We start from the raw sequence: 18,496 nt of genomic DNA on the forward strand, positions 1-18,496 counted from the left end.
TTCCCTTAACCTACATTCAGTCTTTCTCAGATTCTTTGTTCCCTTTGAATTTTCTGCACTTCTTCACATTCACTGCTTATTTCTTCTTTTCATTTTTAGTAGCATTTTAAATTATTCAATATTTCATACACTTATACGATGTATTGTGATCATATCTTTCTCCCACGTTTTCTTTTTTTTTCAATTGTTTTAGTTTTTTGAGAATTTCACACAAGGTATTTTCATCATATTAACTCTGCCTCCCCCATCTCCTCCCAGATCCGCATCCCCTTCCCTTCCCTCCTAACTTTGTATCACTCTCATTTTTATAAAATCCATTCAGACCAATTGTGCTGTCCATATGTGCTTGAGTGTTGGACCATCCATTTGATTGTGGTTGATTTTCTAGTGGCCACACCCCTAAGGAAAATCGACTCTCTCTCTCCTAGCAGCTCTCAGTTGCCAATATTTCCTCCACTAGCAATGGGACATTGTGCTATCCTCTTCTCACCATGCTGGGATTTTGTCTGACTTGAGCTTGCACAAGTCTTGTGTGTGGTATCACAGCTACTCTAAGTTCATATGTGCAACTTCCCTGCAGTGCTTTTCAGCTTCTAAGTTTACATTATTTCTGTCACCTTTTCTTCTCTGTAACCTTTATTAAATTGACATACAGGAAAAAGAATTACATTGACTCAGGCTGTATATGAATTCTCACTGTTCCCTACATGTTATTTCTTCTCTGATATACTTTAAATAATACTGATCATAAGTCTATCACATGAAAGAAACTGCTTGATTAAAGCCATTAAAACTTTCTTAATCTGCATACCCAAGAGAATTTACATTCTCATTTGGCACTAATCTTCACTCTATTATTTAGAGCATCCTTCTTCTCTTTATGGCCACAACTTTCAGATTTCTAGTTCCCAAATTGCTTGTAGGATTACTCTGATCAGGATTGTTTCCTTGGCATCTCTTTGGTTTCTTTTGTTCAGTCAAGGGCTTTTGGCTAGGATACAACATAAATTTGTTAAATGGAAATAGTTAACATGAACCCGTTCAAAAATGGTCAGAAACTGGAGGCAAGACAGACAAATGATCATGTCACAAAAAATATTTCAATTTTTTTTTTACTATTGCTTTTAACTTTAGATGCTACATGAAAGTTGGACAATGCTGTTGGTGTGGGTACAGCATGCATTTAGTGAAGCCTGATGTGAATGCTTGTTTGTTTTCAGAATCTCAGCACTCTTTGTCCCTATTTTTATCCCTCTTTCAAGCTTGTTTGTATATGTGGGTTTGACTCAGGAAGCATAGATCAAGTCCCCTCACTCTCCTTTTGGGTACAAGGGGCAAGAGAAGGTGAGTTTGTAGCCCTTTGGTCTTCCTAAGTTGGTTGCAGTCTCTGACTAGAAAAAAATTCATGATTCAGAAAATAATGTGTATCTAATGAAATCTGTCTACATTAGTCTCCTCAATATAATATCCTTGGTATTTCTTTTATTCCTTCTCATTGTTCATATTCTCTGAAGAGTAGATTACCCATAACTTTGCTTCCAAGCACTCTAATGGCAATAAATCATTGCTAATTTAGTGATTCATGCCACATAGTCCTAACTGCATTTTACTTGGATGTTGAGAGGATGCTCTTCTGTGGATTTGACCAGGGAGTTCTCATTTTCTTTTGGATTACCACTGCTCCCAGCACCAAGTTATTTATCTCTCCTTCTCTGTCCACCTTTAATTCCTAATGTGTAACTGAATCTTGCTGACCTTGCATCTTGAATATTTTATACCTGTGTATTCATCTCCTTATCAGTACAAATGTTTATATATGAATGTTCACATTAGCATAGGAGAAATTTCAGGATGTATATTTCTAATTCATACTTGACTACTGATTCTATTGCTAAAGTAGTACCCCAAAATCTACATTTTTCATAAAAAGTTTGGCTGAGTATTGAAAATATATTCTGGTTTGTGAATCTTAGGACAATGGTCAAGTCTTGTTCCAGATCCCTGACTCTAAAATTCCCTTGCTAAAGCCATTTTTTACACTAGCAAATATTTAACTAAAATGTTTTGTAAAATCATTTTGTATTTTTCAATTCTCATTAGAAGCTTATCCTTTAAGTAACAAAGTACAAATGCTTTCATGTGGTGCTTAGTCTGGCTCGTTATCCAGGGTATTCTAATAGCTTCCTTTTTGGCTCAGATACATATCCAGGACATGAAATTTTCATTGACATTCTTGCTTTCAATGAATTTAGAAGCTTGGAAGACCATGTATTTCTCTTAATCTCTTATTTCCCACACATTACTGCACTGAATTCAGTGGAAAAATCTCACAATTTAAACTCCCCAAACATGTGTTCAACTCAATTAGTAAGAGTAGTATTAGCAGAAACTACTCAAAAAGTATATAATTTTTCTCAAGACTGCTCCTTCAATTTTCTCTTCATAAACCACAATGACTGCCATTTTACATTTGTTACATTTCATTTCAGGGGACATGGAAAAGGAGACCACAGCACTGTGGACAGAGTTTGTTCTCACTGGTCTTCCCTGTCAACCACTCTGGAAAGTTCCTCTGTTCCTGTAATTCTCAGTAATATATCTCATCACTGTAATGGGGAACCTTGGTCCGATCACTCTCATTTGGAATGACTCCCACCTCCACACTCCCACATACTTATTCCTTAGTAGCTTAGCCTTTATAGATAGTTGGTTATCATCTATGGTGAAACCAAAGATGCTGCTCAACCTCTTAGAGCAGGGCAAGGTGATCTCTATCTCTGAATGCATCATAACAATTCTTTGCCCTTACAAAGGGTGCAACTACAGAATGCTTTATCTTGGCAGCAATGGGTTATGACTGCTGTGCAGCTATCTGTAAACCTTTAACTTTACCCAGTGATCATGACTAATAGGCTATGCATCTGATTAATAGTTTTATCAAATGTAATTGGTGTTATTCATGCTATAATTCATGTTTTCCTTATATTCAGATTAACCTTCTGTAATTCCAACATAATACATCATTTTTTACTGAGATGTTACACCACTGTTAAAGATTTCTTGTACTGATCCTTCTATAAATTACCTGATAATTTATATTTTCTCTGGATCTATAGAAGTATTTACCATTATGACTGTTCTTATTTCTTATACATTTGTTCTCTTTACCATTTTAAAGAAGAATTCTGAAAAGGGCATTAGAAAAACCTTCTCCACCTATGGAGCTCATCTCTTATCTGTGTCCTTATACTATGGCCCATTTCTTTTCATGTACATGCATCCTGCATCTCCACAAGTAGATGATCAGGACATGATGGACTCCCTATTTTACAAAGTCATAATTCCTGTACTAAATCCAATTATATACAGTCTGAGAAATAAGCAAGTCATAGATTCTCTGAAAAAAATGTTAAGAAGTGTGGGAGACAGGCTTGAGCCTAGGGTGAAAGTCTTATTGACAGCCATACAGCAGGCCCGAGGAAACGGCCCAACCGCTGGAGCCACAAGAAACGCCTTTGACCTTTGCTCCCATTGGAAGATCATGAGACTGATGCCTAGAGCTGGCTACTCCCTAATCACCACCCTTGGAATTCCAAATTGCAACAGTCAGGGTCACGTGGTTTCCAGGAATCCAGGCTCTGTAATCTGAAACCCATTATGCTAATGAGGCATCCTACTTGCTATTCTGTGATAAGTCATTAAGTCTGTTATGCTAATAAGGTATCCTACTTGCTGTGCTGTGATTGGACCACTACCCCTATATAAGTGTGTTCCTTCCTGCAGTAAACCAGATCTGTGTCACTGAACCTGGTCTCCTGTGTAGGAATGTGGCTCCACTGACACAGTCTCCTCACCAGCCCTGGGGTCCAGGACCGGGCAAAAGCAGCAATGACAGAAGGTGGCACTGGGCGAGCAGAAGAGGGCCTCAGCACTGGGCAGGCAGAAGAGTGGCCTCAACCCAGGGCAAGCAGAGGAGCAGCCTCGATGCCCGTGAGAATGAAGGAGCAGTGCCTGTGAGAACAGAGGAACGGCTGCTGCTGGCAGTGACTGCAAAGAAGAAATGTCTAACTCATAATATCTGTTTCCTTTTTATTAAAACAACAACAAAATTGTACAGATAAATTTTCATGTTTTGTTAGTATTTGAAGAATTTTTCACTTAATTGGTCTAAGAGCTGATTGAACTTAGATTTTAGTATCTAACAATAGCTCATTTAAACATTTGTATCTATTATTCATCAACACATATGAAGATTTTCAATAAAGTGTTCTTGGACTAAAATAATTAATACATAACTCAAGGGAAACATAATACGTATTCAAATGTTATTGCATTGTTGCATTTTACATGTGCTAAGAATTACAATAATATATTCAGTTCATTTATGTCTATGTGTGGAGAATAAAATCCTAGTTATACTGACTGATAGCTCTTAAAAGCTCTTACATTACACTTTGGTGGGTATTCTAGTTTCCTTCTGTGGCTGTGATAAAACACCATAATGAAAAGCAACTTAGGAGGGGCAGGGTTTGTTTTCTCTTGGACTTCCAGATCAAAATTCATCATTGAGGGAAGTCAAGGCTGGAGTGCAAGCTACTTTCTGACTTGATCACTAGCTTTCTTCATACATCCCCAGATCACCTTCCTAAGGATAGAATCATGCATAGTAGGCTGGGACCTCCTATATCAATTAGCAATCAAGGTGATGTCCTAGAGATATGCCCACAGTCAATATGATCTGGGAAATCCCTCAGTTGAAGTTTTGTTTCCCCAGGGGACTTTAAGTTGTGTCAAGTTTACAATGAAACTTACCAGAATAGATGAGAAATGGTTAATATCACGTTGCAGTAATTTAGTTAACATGTCTAAGAGAAATAAACAATCATTTGAAATTATTCAAGAGAACTGATGGGAAGGGAATCATCATTGAAGGCATAGCCAACCATTATGAAGATGTGCTTAGCTCATTGCACTTTTGGAATAAAGGCAGGATGGAAACAGTGTCTCCCAGGCTTCTAGAAACCTGCTGGTATGAACTTACAGCAGTGGTAATGTGCACACAAGACCCAGGCAAACTCTACAGTCAAAAACCAGAATAAAAAAAAAGAAAATGGCCAGAAGTCCCTTACCTTAGCCAAGGAACTATTAGCAGCTCATCACTGCTAGGTGAGGGAGAGCTGGTCTTCTTTAAGGGAGTGAGTGATGCTAAATTGGCTGACCAGGCTCCAGTGGATGAACTCCCACCAAGGGACATTTAGATACACATAGTTGACTTGATAGACCTGAACATATATGATGGAAGGCATGAAATCTGTTGGGCAGGCTAGGGGGAGGATGTCTAAATTTGATTAAGATCTATTATGAAATTAATAAAAATTCAATAAAATACATTATAAAAGATAAGTGATTTTCTTCTTTGAGAACAATTTCTAGGTTTAATTATTCGGAATGCTGATAGATTAAATAACTAAATGTGGGGGCTGAAGAGATGGCTCAGCAGTTAAGAGCACTGACTGCTCTTGCAGAGGACCCGGGTTTTGATTCCCAGCACCCACATGGAGGCTAAAAAACATCCTTAATTCCATTTCCAGGGGAATCCTAAGCCCCCTTCAGACATCCACATCATTGCACAATACTCACATACATGCAAGCAATACACACATACACATAAAATAAAAATAATATTTAATATATATATATATAAATAATTAAATGTGATGGACTTACTGAAATAGGAAAAAAGTGGCATAGTAGGTAGAAAATATTTCCAATCTTCATAAGCAAACTAAAAAATGTAAAATGTGAATCCACAAAAACCACAGAAAGTATCTGTAAAATTTCAAAGTTCTTGAGAGGTCTTTTCCACAGGAGTTGTTTTAATGCAAATTACCTGAATTCAAATGTTTGTGAGAGAATTTGGTGCCCATGTGTGATAGGGAAAAGTATCTTTGAATGTTGTGTTTCCTCTCTCCAAACTTTTAAATATAACAATCCATCTGCATGCCTACATCACTACTTCCTTCTCACTACTGGAATTATATATATTTTCCTACTGATAACACAGACACTTTCACCCTAAAAATCACTCACCTTCGTATTCACAAAACATCAATTACTTATAGCTTTTATCCCACTTATACTGTTTTCCTTCCCAAATATTGCTACTAGATGATTCATCATACAGATATATCATATTAGATCATATTCTTCTTCAATAATATTAATCTATTGCTTTAGGTACCAGGTTATATACATATGGGATAGGCTATTCAGTTATGTATCAGGTTATCCAATTCATGGATATGTCCAGATTATAGTGTATACATGTACGTGTATACACTACCACACATGTACGTGTGGTAGCCAGGGCATGGTCTGATATGGCAGGCTCTGAGCTGTGCCACCAGAGGCATGGGACTAGGCACTGGGTTCTCACTCCTTTGTAGGTTAAAAGATTAAAAGGGGCAATCACAGAACACTAGCTGAGTGCACTACATCCCAGTTCTCTTCCTTGTCTGCTACTGTGTGAACAGCCGTCACCACATGTTACTGTCACAATGTCCAAGTATATGAGTCAGGCAAATATGAAAAAAAATCAGAAACTCTGAATCACAAATAAATAAATCTTTCTCTAATTTGTTCTATGAGTTATTTGTTATGGCAACAAGAAGAGTAGCTTACACAGCAAGAAGTATATTGATCCTGCTGTGAACTCCTTGCTGCTAATGTGCTTTCTATGAGACTCATTATACTTCCAGAAGCAATCATGTGTACACCATTACATAATGCCATTACAGTGGATGAGGCATTCTGCAAATACATCCATGATAACTCAGGCAGAGCTTCAAGCCAGGAGGTACATTAGGATGTAAATTATTCCAGTAAGAACAAAATATTTTGCCTTCCGTGATGAAATTAGGAGAATGTAATTGATGTAACAACTTAGAAAATGCTGACATACATAGGACTCAATGTTGGTCTCTGATGATGACTTATTGTGTACTTAACAGTGCTTAAAAACAGGTTTGTCTTACTGAGTGGAATTCATGCTACTAATCCCATGCTTAAGCTCCATGAATTCCAACTAGTGCACATTGAATGATGACAGGGGTGCAGAAGAAAGAGACTGAGTGGTCCTAAAGAGTGAGTCCTCCTAATGACTAGATTATTTCCTCTTCGGTTTGTAGTAATGCAGTCATGAGTATTCACATGGGCATAAAATATTTAAATTTAGTGTTCACTAAGTGATGTAAAAGGATTTGCATTTTCCTCAAATATTTTGATCAAGGTTTTTTAAATCCTGTTCTTTCTACATTTCTTATTTTTCAACCAATTTATTAATGTCCATGAAACTGATACGCTTGAACATCAAATCAGTTATCTTTCCAAGGAAACTGAACAACAAATTTCAGTGCTTAAGGTACTGTCATCTGGAAGTGTTTCACTTTCACCACTATTCTTTACTCATTTCTCAAAAATAGGTTCTGGTGATACAAGTACCTACCACTAGACACTTGAATATTATACATAATTATTTATAACATGCCTAATTCCCCACTTTCACAGTCCATTTATCAGGAAAACTGCACAGGAAGATACACAGGTAAGCCAAGTAAGAGAATGTAATGTAACAGAAACAGAATGGTGAGTTCTTCATGTAACTTTCTGTCTTCATGGATCATTTAGGACAAAACAAATACATTTTCTTCCATTTGATGGGGAATTATTCTTCACACTCAACTTATGATATGGTGCACCAGTAATAGTCACTCTCTTAAGAGAATTTCAGCCTGCATAACAATTTAAAGGACCATGATAAAGTGTCCAGAGACCACTGAAGCAGCTAATGTCTAAGTGCTGATTCTCAGAAAGTATTTACTCGTAGAGTATGGCAGGGCTTATGCAATGGCAAGACAGTAATTGATCTATAGATGCCAAAAATAAATCCTTATCTTTTAAAGTTGAGTTAACCAAAAATCTGTAAGAAGAAGTTAATTTGAAATTATAATGAAGGTTCAAAAGTGCAGAAAAGTGATATAAATTCAGAAAGAAAAGCCATATGTCTAATATTTCAACTGAAAATACAGATTCTATTGGACAATAACCTTAGGACTACTTGTGTTAATTCATGGAAAATAATTTGGGAGCATTTTTTCCCATGATCTAAGAATTTATTATTTATCTTGTAGAAGAAATTTCATGGAAAAAAATCATTCAAGGGCCTGTTTAAGTGTTCTTCATTGCTTTCAACCTTATTTACACTGATAATTGGGCACAAAGAAACAGAACATTAAACAGAAAGCATAGTTATCCCTGAAAAAGACCACTTAGAAAAGATATAGCCAAAAAGATTGATCATGATTGCCAGGGTGATTAAGAAGAAACTCAAAACTTTTCAGTTCATAATATATCAGAGATTGGCAAGCCAATCATGAGGTTATAGTGGAAAAATTCAAATTTGGTTCATGGACATTTTATGGCAGAATCCTTTCAGAGGAGAACCCTTGGGTTGACTTTTCACTAAAGAAAATTTCAGCTGGTGAAGTACAGAGAGGCTGGTGTAGCCATTGTTTAAGTTGGATGCCTGAATTTTAGCATCTGATCCTGGTTTTACAGGCATATAAAATGTAAGATTGATAATGTTTTGAATCTTCCAACAGGGGCAACAATGGAGGCCAGGCAGTTTTTGACAGGAATGAATTCCCTGCAGGGTTGCATAAAAGGGCGATTCATGGACCTGAGGGGTAAAACCAGAACTACAATGGAGTCCCCAGCAACTTGAAAATGCCAGAAATATGAAATATTTCTTGAGGTAAAGTGAAAGTAGCATGCAAAATCTGACAGAGAGAGCATGTGCACTCCAGATATCAAATAATAGGTGAAGGTCTTCTCAGTTCCAAGGAAAACACAGCCTGCCATGGCCTTCCCTGCACTCTTGACATAGAGACTACTGGGCTTTATGTCATGAAACATTAAATCATGGGCTTTGGTCTGATGTCCTATATTTATCTATGTCTTTCTTTCATAGTAGGAGTTTTATGACACTACAGCTTTCATTTAGTAATATTTGTGTTTAGCCTATGATACTATCTATGTCTTGTAATTATATAACTTGCTTGTTGATTTTTTTATATGGAATCACAGGCTTTAATTTCTAAAAAGAACTAGACTTGCACTTCTGAGAAATATGTAAGATTTAATATTTCTTGGAGAAAGACTAAATGCATTTTGTACTGTGAGATGGACACACACCTTTTACAGCCAGCAGCAGGAGTGGGATAGTATAATATAGATTCTAAATGTGGTTCCAAGTTCATGTATTAACAACATAATCCCCATTCTGCAATGCTAATGAAAGATTGAGAAAACTGTGAGTTGGTGGTGCATAGTGAGACATTGTCATATCCCCAAAGGTGACTGTAAGACTTCCTTTTCTAGTTCCCTGTCTTATATATAAACCACAAAGTTAACAGGTTTTCTTGGTTTTGTGGTTTGAATGTGAAATGCCCCTCAATAAGTTCATGTGCATGACTACTTGGTTCCCAGTTGGTAGCACTATTGGTGAGGTTATATTTCACATGAGGAATTTAGTCCCATCTAATCTTGCTTCACCCATACTAAGGTCTTTAGTAGCTCTTAGCTTCCTTAATTGACATCTTAATATCTGTTTTGGTGAAGTGTGGCAATTCATTCCAGCCACCTTCATGGTCGTGGCTGCTCACTCCCTCTGCCTGATCCCGGACCCCAGGGCTGGTGAGGAGGCTGTTTCAGCAAAGCCACATTCAGACGCAGGAGACCAGGTTCAGAGATGCAGATCTCCTTTATTGAAGAAACAGCGAGCTTATATAGGGTTCTTAAGTCATTCAGGAAAGAGTACAATGGTCAGGTCATACATGAGCAGACAGCTTAGATTTCGGTTTACAGGTACATTTTACTGATTGGGACTAGTATTCCTGTAAATCATGTGATTGGTCCTGTGAGGGAGGGGTGGTTGGTTCCCTGGGGTTAGGGGGCCATCTTAAAAAGCTGTTTATCAAAGCAAACTAACATACTCCAACATCCCCTCTTTTTTGTTTAAAAGATGGGCTACTCTGAGGTCCGAACTGGGGGTCAAACAGGGGCCGTGGCAAGGCTGGTGCAATATGAAGGAAGAGGTCTACTGGATGAAGAAATCTGGGGCAACGGCTAGAACATCTTGGAGTGTGCTCACAAGACCTGCATGGACAAGTCTGTTGGCATCATCTCGTCTGAGCCAGAGCCTTCAAATGTATTTTCAGTCCAGGACTCCCTAAGATCAACATCCTCATTGTCTGAGACAAGGTAGTCCCAAGAAAGGCTACCAGCAGGACAACCCAAGTTGTTTTAGGCCTGTTGTATGGCTGTGGCCATGATTTTTATCTTTTTTAAACTTGGGTATGGGCATGACTCGGGGTAGGGGGTAAGAAGCGAGGCAGTGCCATCATAAGTTGAATTGCAGCAAGCCAGTGTCTAATAAAGTTAAGTAAGGCTCTTAAAGTAATTGGACCACAGGTTAAGGCCAGAAGGAGCAAGGCCAGAGGCCCAGTTAAGGCAGAGAGGAGTGTTGTGAGCCAAGGAGAAGACTGGAATAGTGACTCATACCAGTTTTGGTTCTTTACCCTGGTCTGTTCTCTCTCTAAGATCCTTTTGCAGACTAAGCTCAAGGAGTCTCTTATGACACCAGAATGATTAGCATAGGGACAACACTGTTCTCCCAGAGCAACACATAATCCTCCCTGTTGAAGGAGCAAGAGGTCCAGGCCCCTCCTATTTTGTAAGGTGAACTTGGCAAGGGAGGACAGGGAACTCTCAAGATGTTCTATAGCAGTTTGTAATCCTTTTAATTCTGAATCAATAGCCATACTAAGGGTGTTATAATTTTTGTCCTAATGCTAACCCTAGGGTGCCAGCAACACTGATCCCCAAAAGAGTGGTGCCAGCAATCACCAAGGCAGCTGCCCTCTTATGGCATGAATGTTCCAATGGCAAAAGCTTAAGGGCCATCTTGTCCCCTGAATAAAGGTTGACTCTTGGGGTCAGCTGGGCTACCAGGCACCATGAGGGGCAGAACAGTTGAGAGTAATTAAGTGGATACAAGGAATGAGCCCAAAAGAACAAGCCCACCAGGCATCGGGAGGAGGTCGTAAGTAATATTCATTAGAGGGGAGGTAGGTGGTCTGGTTACAGAGATGCTGATCTCCTTTATTGAAGAAACAGAAAGCTTATATAGGGTTCTTAAGTCATTCAGGAGAGAGTACAATGGTCAGGTCATACATGAGCAGACAGCTTAGGTTTCAGTTTACAGTTTCATTTTACTGATCGGGACTAGTATTCCTGTAAATCATGTGATTGGCCCTGTAAGGGAGGGGTGGTTGGTTCCCTGGGGTTAGGAGGCCATCTTAAAAAGCTGTTTATCAAAGCAAACTAACATACTCCAACAGTGAAGTGTCTGTTCAAAACTCTTGCCAGTGTTTAAATTCAGTTATTACTATTCTTAACATTGATTTGAAATATTTGAATGAATAACTTCAAACAGTACCTGCTGGGACCAGAGAGTCTGTCTTCTTTAAGGGTGTGGCTCTGGTTAGGTTAGCCAGGATCCAGTAGATGGACCCATACTGAAGGGGATTTAGGACACAAATTTGACTTCTTGATAGGCCATAGATCTAACATATGTATGTATATATAAAATAAAGTACAGGAAATCTGGGGGATAGTAAGGGGAAAGGATGCTTAAATATGATAAAATATAAAAATTCACAAAAATCCATTGGAAAACTTCAAAATTAAAAAAATGTGAATATCAAATGATTGTACAAATTGGACTACAATAAATTTAGTAAATAAATGCAGATAAAAACAAAAATATAATCACAAATATATTGTTCAACTTACAAAGATTCAAACAACTACAAAAATTTGTATTTTCAGTGTAGAAATTTATAATTAAAGACTGGAAAGAAACAAGATAAACTTCAGTGGATTTCAGTTAGGTCCTGGTCTCAATAATAGCTATTTTGTGATCAAGGCAGAAGGTACCTCCAACTTCTACTTCTCCAAAACCAGTGACCAGAAGCAGAGCGCAGAAACTACACAGTACAAATTGTTTGTCCCTGTTATCTAGGCTTTGAAACAATCAGACTCCCCTCCCCTCACATTCACTGTAACATCAAGTGGGGGGCAGGCATGGAACCATGAGCCAATTATGAACCCTTCTAGTATGTGGTGGTTCTCTTTTGACTGATCCTTGCTTCTCACATAGTTTGCATACATGCAAGTCAATTAAATCCCTTCTAAGTCCATTGAGCCCCCTAGATACAGCCTTTTCCTCAGCAGTCCACTTTCAGATCCCCTCTCCAATTTGGAGAACATTCTCTTTCTCTTACTAAATCTTCCTTGCTTTGCTCACTCTTTGCTGTCTGTGCACCTCATCCTTCTTGGTCTTGAGGAAAGAGGCATGAGAAAGATGTCTGCAACACTGGCACTTCAGGCCTCCCTGTGAGGTCATGTGCTCCTCACTTATCTGCACTCTTTTCTACATATTTCTTTCTTATTAGAAACATTCTTCATAAGCAGATAGAGTTATTACTCAGTTTATCAAAGTACAGATCTTTGATTTTCTTCCTATTTTTCCAGGTATGTGCCAAGCAGAAGATAACTTTTTATATATACAAAACCTCTTTAATCTAGAAACAATTATAATCAATTCTTAGGCACCAAATCTTAATGTTGTATATAAATGTATTTATTTTTTCTTAAAAAATGTTCACTTACAAGGAATATGAATGTGTAGTCACCATGTTTACATACTAAGATGAGAGCCTCTCATCTAGCCTTCCAGACCCTTTCAAATTCCTCAAATGCTGACCTCTTGGGCCACTTGCCTATAGGAACCTACACTACTTTCACACACCCACATTCTCAATGTTCAGTAAAACAACTCCACTTTGTCCTGTAGGGAGCCCTCTGATTCTCAAGGGAACTTCACATTTCCACTCCATTCACCTTTGGAGAAACCACACAGTCTCACAACTGATTGGCTTTTGTACTCTGAGCCTATATAAGCAGTATTTTACTGGAGCTGGGAAATAGAATCTTCAAAATGAAAAAGTGTACAAAGGATTGCTATTTTTATTGACACTGATCCTCTGCTAATATGAATTTTTCTGTTTTATAAAGCCTAATAATTTAAAGCTTATCCACAACATCTTTCAATATATGGGTAAGATAAAAATGATATATGTGTTTTCTAAGTTCTTCACATGAAAAGTAAATTGTTGTATAATTTATAGCAATTTCATTGAACAAAGTAAACATGGAAAGCGGTGATAAAACATGTTTTCTTTTTGTTTGAAAATCTGGATAAGTATCAGTGCTGTGTAGTTTGTGGGTTTGCTCTAGTGATATATTTATCTTATTTTTCTAATCATAGTGACTTTATTTGCAAGGTAGAACTTTAAAAAATTTTAAAGCGGATTTATAGAATTAAATCATGATTTTTACATAGGACATATTCAACAACTTTTGATGAGCTTAATTACAACTTTTCTGATTAAAATTTTCAATGGTAATTAAATATTAGCTTTGTACTTTTATCACATCTGACAATATTGTGATAGCTCTATACAAATAAGATACATGCACGCACACACATGCACACAAGCACATGTCAAGAAAATAGAGGAAAATAGCCAACTGCTCTTTCCAGAATTTTTAACTTATCAAGAACCCATACACAACTTGAATTTGATCAATTTTACATATCCAGTGTTTAGACTTACATAAAAGGAATCCAATGCAAAATAAAAATCATAGACAGAGGAATTATTGCTGATATTTACATTGCCCCTGTCAGGAATCTGTCTTTGCATATTCAAAAGTAACTGATGAAGGAACGTGTTCTGAGAGTAAAAGTGATTTTAGGTTAAATCTCATTTAATTATGGTAATAAAAGGTAATGCAATAAAAAGGTTTATTGCATAAATATGAAGTTTACCTCAGGATTTTGATGCACATGTGTAAACAGTGAATGATTAATTTGTCAGGACACCTCCCATTCCATCATCCCCTACTCTCACTTTTCATTAGCATTGGATACACATAGTGTTTGAAATATACTCTTTTGACAAATACCATGCTTTTTATCATAAAATTAGCTCCTACATTGTCTTAATACTTGAAGATAAGCAAAGTTAAGCATGGAAAGGACAGTCAGTGAATGCTGATGTATTAAAGAACAAAGTGATTTGTAACACAATGTTCTAAATCAGGGATTTATTTGTATCATATTTAAGAAAGGAGCAAAGTAGCTTAATGACAACTTTTGATGAGCTTTAAGATTAGAGAAACTTGTACCTAACATCCAAAGCCTTACCTCATAGTCAGGCTGGGTCAGGTACTACTTTTTCCCTTTGACTTTTCTGCACACACCCGCATATCTCTGTACTTTGCCTAACTTCTCTGTTCCTCCTGTCTTCATTTTACTCATGTCATATTACCTTTCAAATTCTCCTACTCCACATCAGTTCCCTTTTCCCTCATCTCTTCTTCTCCATGACTTTTATTAAACTGATCTATAGGAAAAATGAATTGCAATGACCACAGGCAGGATGTAAATTCCTACTGTTCACATTTAGCATATGTTCTTCCAATCCCCTTACTGCCGTGATGTTTTTTTCTGAATCACTCTGGTTATAATTCTATTTTGTGAAAGAAAATGTAGTCATTTATGACACTGAAAGTTTCTGATTTCCCACAGAGATATATATCCAATAATTTCCCATCATATTGGAGCATTTGTTTTAGTCTCTGATATCATAGTTCACTCTGTTCTTGAGGATATTCTTTTTCTGGCCACAGCCCTCAGGTTTCCAGCTTTCAGTTGCTTGTAGGATCACTCTGCCAATATCTTTTTTTCTAGAATTGCATTTTTAAAAAATTTGTCAACCAAGTGCTCTGGGTTAGGTTGTAAAACAATTTAGTTAAACAGAAATAGTTTTAAGAAACGAGATTGAAAAAATGAGCAGAAACAGAGGGAAGCAAGACAGCCAAGCAGGAGACATGACCATGTTCCAAACATACTTCAGTAACAGCTGTTGAGTTGAGATGCCCCATCTCAGTCAGACGCTGCCACTGGTGTGGGTGCAGCCCGCTTTGAGTGGAGTCCTGATGTGGTTGCCTTTGTTGTTTTCTCAGTCTCTTTGACCCTCTCATTTGTGTCACCCTATAAGCATGGGTTTGACTTGGCAAACTCAGATCAAGCTCCTTCACTCTTGTTAGAGGGAGCATTCGAAAATGAGTGTCTACTCATTTGGGCTTCCTGAGTGGATGGTAGCTTCTGACTAGAAAAATGATTCTTGAGTTAAACTGTGGTTCGTATTTGTCTACCTAATAATTTAATTTGTCATGTTATAGTCTCCTTGACATAACTTTCTCAGTACTGTCTCTTCTCTTTCTCTTTTCTTTGTTTTTACACTCTAATGAGTAGGCTACCCATAACTCTGCATCCCACTACTCTAATTGCACCAAGTCATTTCTTATTTTAGTGTGTAACAGATACAGATTCCTAATTGAATTCCATTTTAATGTTGAACGGATGCTGCTTTGAGGAATTTGACAATGAAGATACCATTTTTTATTTGATTACCACTGATCCAATCACCAAGTGATTTCTTTCTGTATCCCAATCTTTGATTCCTAATATGTACCTGAAATTTAGTGAGCTACATCCTCAATTCTTTTGAACCTATCTAACCATGTTCTTATCAGTATAAATGTCTTATAATGTATAGACTAAGCATTGTACTTATGTTGACATATCAGAGAAACATTTTAAGACATGTATTCCCAATTTATTTGACTCCTGACTCTTGCTAGAGTAGTACTTAATCATTTATATTTTGTGTATAAAGTTATGTTGGACCATCAAAAATGTTCAATTTCATTTAGGGCTCTTAGGACAGTAATTAAAGTCCCTGGCTCTAATATTCCATCTCTAAAGCCTTTTTTGTGCAAAAGAAAATATTTAATTAAAAGTGTTTTTTAATCAAATTATCACACATATTGACAATTTCATTAGAAGGCTATCTCTAAGGAATAAAGGACAAATTCCTGCACATGGCACATAGTTCAGTTTAAAACCCAGTGGAGTCAAATAACTCTTCTCTTGGCCCTGATCCATATCCAGAACAAAAAATTCTAGTGACATCAGGGCTTCCAATAAATTTACTACAAGCTTAGAAGCCCTGTCATTCTATCTTAATCTGTTGCTTCTTACTCATAACTTTAGGGAATTAATTAAAAATTATTGGGCTGGAGAGATATCTCAGTGGTTAAGAGTGCTTGCTGCTCTTTCAGAGGACCTGACTTCAGTTCGAATCTACATAGAGGCTAACAACCATCTCTAGTTCCAGGAGATCTGATGCCTTCCTCTGGCCTCCATGTTGCACTGCTATATATTCAGGCAAAACACACATAAACATAAAATAAAAGTAAATAAAATATTTAATCTTTTTTAGACATTCTTATTTCCAGAGATTTGTTGTGGTGATACAAAGACAATAAGAAAAATATATCATATAACCTCAATGCTAGAGATTTCTTCAATTTTTCCACCCTAAACCCTAGTGACTACAGTATTGTATGTGTTACATTCCATTTCAGGGGACTTCAGTGAGAGCATGGAAAAGGGGAATGCAACACTGTGGACAGAGCTTGTTCTCACAGGACTGACACGTCAACCACAGTGGAAAATCCCACTGTTCCTGGTGTTTTCATTAATATATCTCATCACCATTGTGGGGAACCTTGGTTTGATCACTCTTATCCTGAACGACCCTCACCTTCACATCCCCATGTACTTATTCCTTGGTAATTTAGCCTTTGTGGATACTTGGTTATCATCCACAGTGACACCAAAGATGCTGCTCAACTTTCTAGACAAGGGAAAGGTGATTTCTGTTTCTGAATGCATGATACAATTCTTTTCCTTTGCAATAAGTGTAACCGCAGAATGTTTTCTTTTGGCAGCAATGGCTTATGACCGCTATGCAGCTATCTGCAAACCCTTACTTTACCCAGTGATTATGACCAACAGACTATGTATCCGCCTATTAGTTTTATCTTTTATAGGTGGCTTTCTTCATGCTGTAATTCATGAAAGCTTTTTATTCAGATTAACCTTCTGTAATTCCAACATACTATATCACTTTTACTGTGATGTTATACCGTTGTTAAAGATTTCCTGTACTGATCCTTCTATAAATTATCTGATAATTTTTATTTTTTCTGGTTCAATACAAGTATTCACCATTATGACCATTCTTATATCTTATACATTTGTTCTCTTTACCATTTTAAAGAAGAAGTCTGAAAAGGGCATAAGGAAAGCCTTTTCCACCTGTGGAGCCCATCTCTTATCTGTGTCTTTGTACTATGGCCCACTTCTCTTTATGTATGTGCACCCTGCATCTTCACAAGCAGATGATCAAGATATGATTCTCTCTCTGTTTTACACAGTCATTATCCCTGTGTTAAACCCAATTATCTACAGTTTGAGAAACAAGCAAGTTATAGATTCTCTGAAAAAAATATTAAAAAGAATTGTTTAGATTGCCTATTAATACCTGTTTTCTTTTGAGTCAAAGTCACAGTATTTCATATTTAAGCAATTTTGAAATTGTAATTGTTGCAGATTATTTAACTTAATTTTAATATGTAAATCATTTAATATATTGGTAACCATTTGTATTGGTCATTCATAGTCATATGTGAAGATCTTAATAAAATGTTCTTATCAAATCAAAATAAATCAGAAATAAGTGAAACATTTTACAGTTTCATGTTGTTGTCATATGTATTACTAAGTATTATAGTTATCTTATTTCTCAAAATCACATGAGTATGGTCCTTTAGACAGAACTTTATACTGTATAGCCCATGAGTCATACCACAACCACTGCTAAGAGAGGTTAATCAATAGTTTTTCTCAAGATTTTCTGGTTATCAGTCTTATAGTAATTTTCTTTCCAAGTGTCTTAATTTAGGCCAAACTATTCATCACAGCCCATGAAACTGATATGCTTTAACATCTGATCATTTGTTTTTCCTAGGCAGTTATTGAGCAACAGATATCAGTGCTCAATGTTCACAAACCTGGAAGGATTTCTCCATAATCTTACTGATATTCCAGAAAGGGACTGCTGTGCTTTAGCCACCCACCTCTAGACATTTTACACCTCAGAAACATCTGTACCCAGCCTAATTCCTCTCTTCCCCAGTCAGTTTATCAGGGCTGTTTTGACATGAGGCTACATCTATAAATTAGTAAAGAGAAAGCATTATAGGAGAAATTGGAACAGTCACAACTGGGCTACCTCTTCCTCTGATATCCTAATATTTTCCTGGACCACTTGAACTAGACTGTATATAATTAATTGCATTTGGTAGAGTAATTCTCTGTATATCAAACTTATGGTGC

General features: G+C 37.0%; 1 protein-coding gene and 1 pseudogene across 1 annotated transcript; both read left to right on the plus strand.

Moving 5' to 3' along the window:
• The first annotated feature begins 2,494 nt into the window (after positions 1–2,494).
• On the plus strand, positions 2,495–10,189 carry LOC103735107 (annotated as a pseudogene).
• A 6,505-nt stretch (positions 10,190–16,694) lies between these two features.
• Positions 16,695–17,627, plus strand: LOC103735088 (olfactory receptor 183). Its single transcript, XM_008834209.2, has one exon. The coding sequence runs from the start codon at positions 16,698–16,700 to the stop codon at positions 17,625–17,627; it is 930 nt and encodes a 309-aa protein (XP_008832431.1). The 5' UTR covers positions 16,695–16,697.
• Positions 17,628–18,496: the final 869 nt, after the last annotated feature.

The sequence above is a fragment of the Nannospalax galili genome, unplaced genomic scaffold (assembly GCF_000622305.1).
Source record: "Nannospalax galili isolate Female #2095 unplaced genomic scaffold, S.galili_v1.0 scaffold177, whole genome shotgun sequence".
Classification (NCBI taxonomy): Eukaryota; Metazoa; Chordata; class Mammalia; order Rodentia; family Spalacidae; genus Nannospalax; species Nannospalax galili.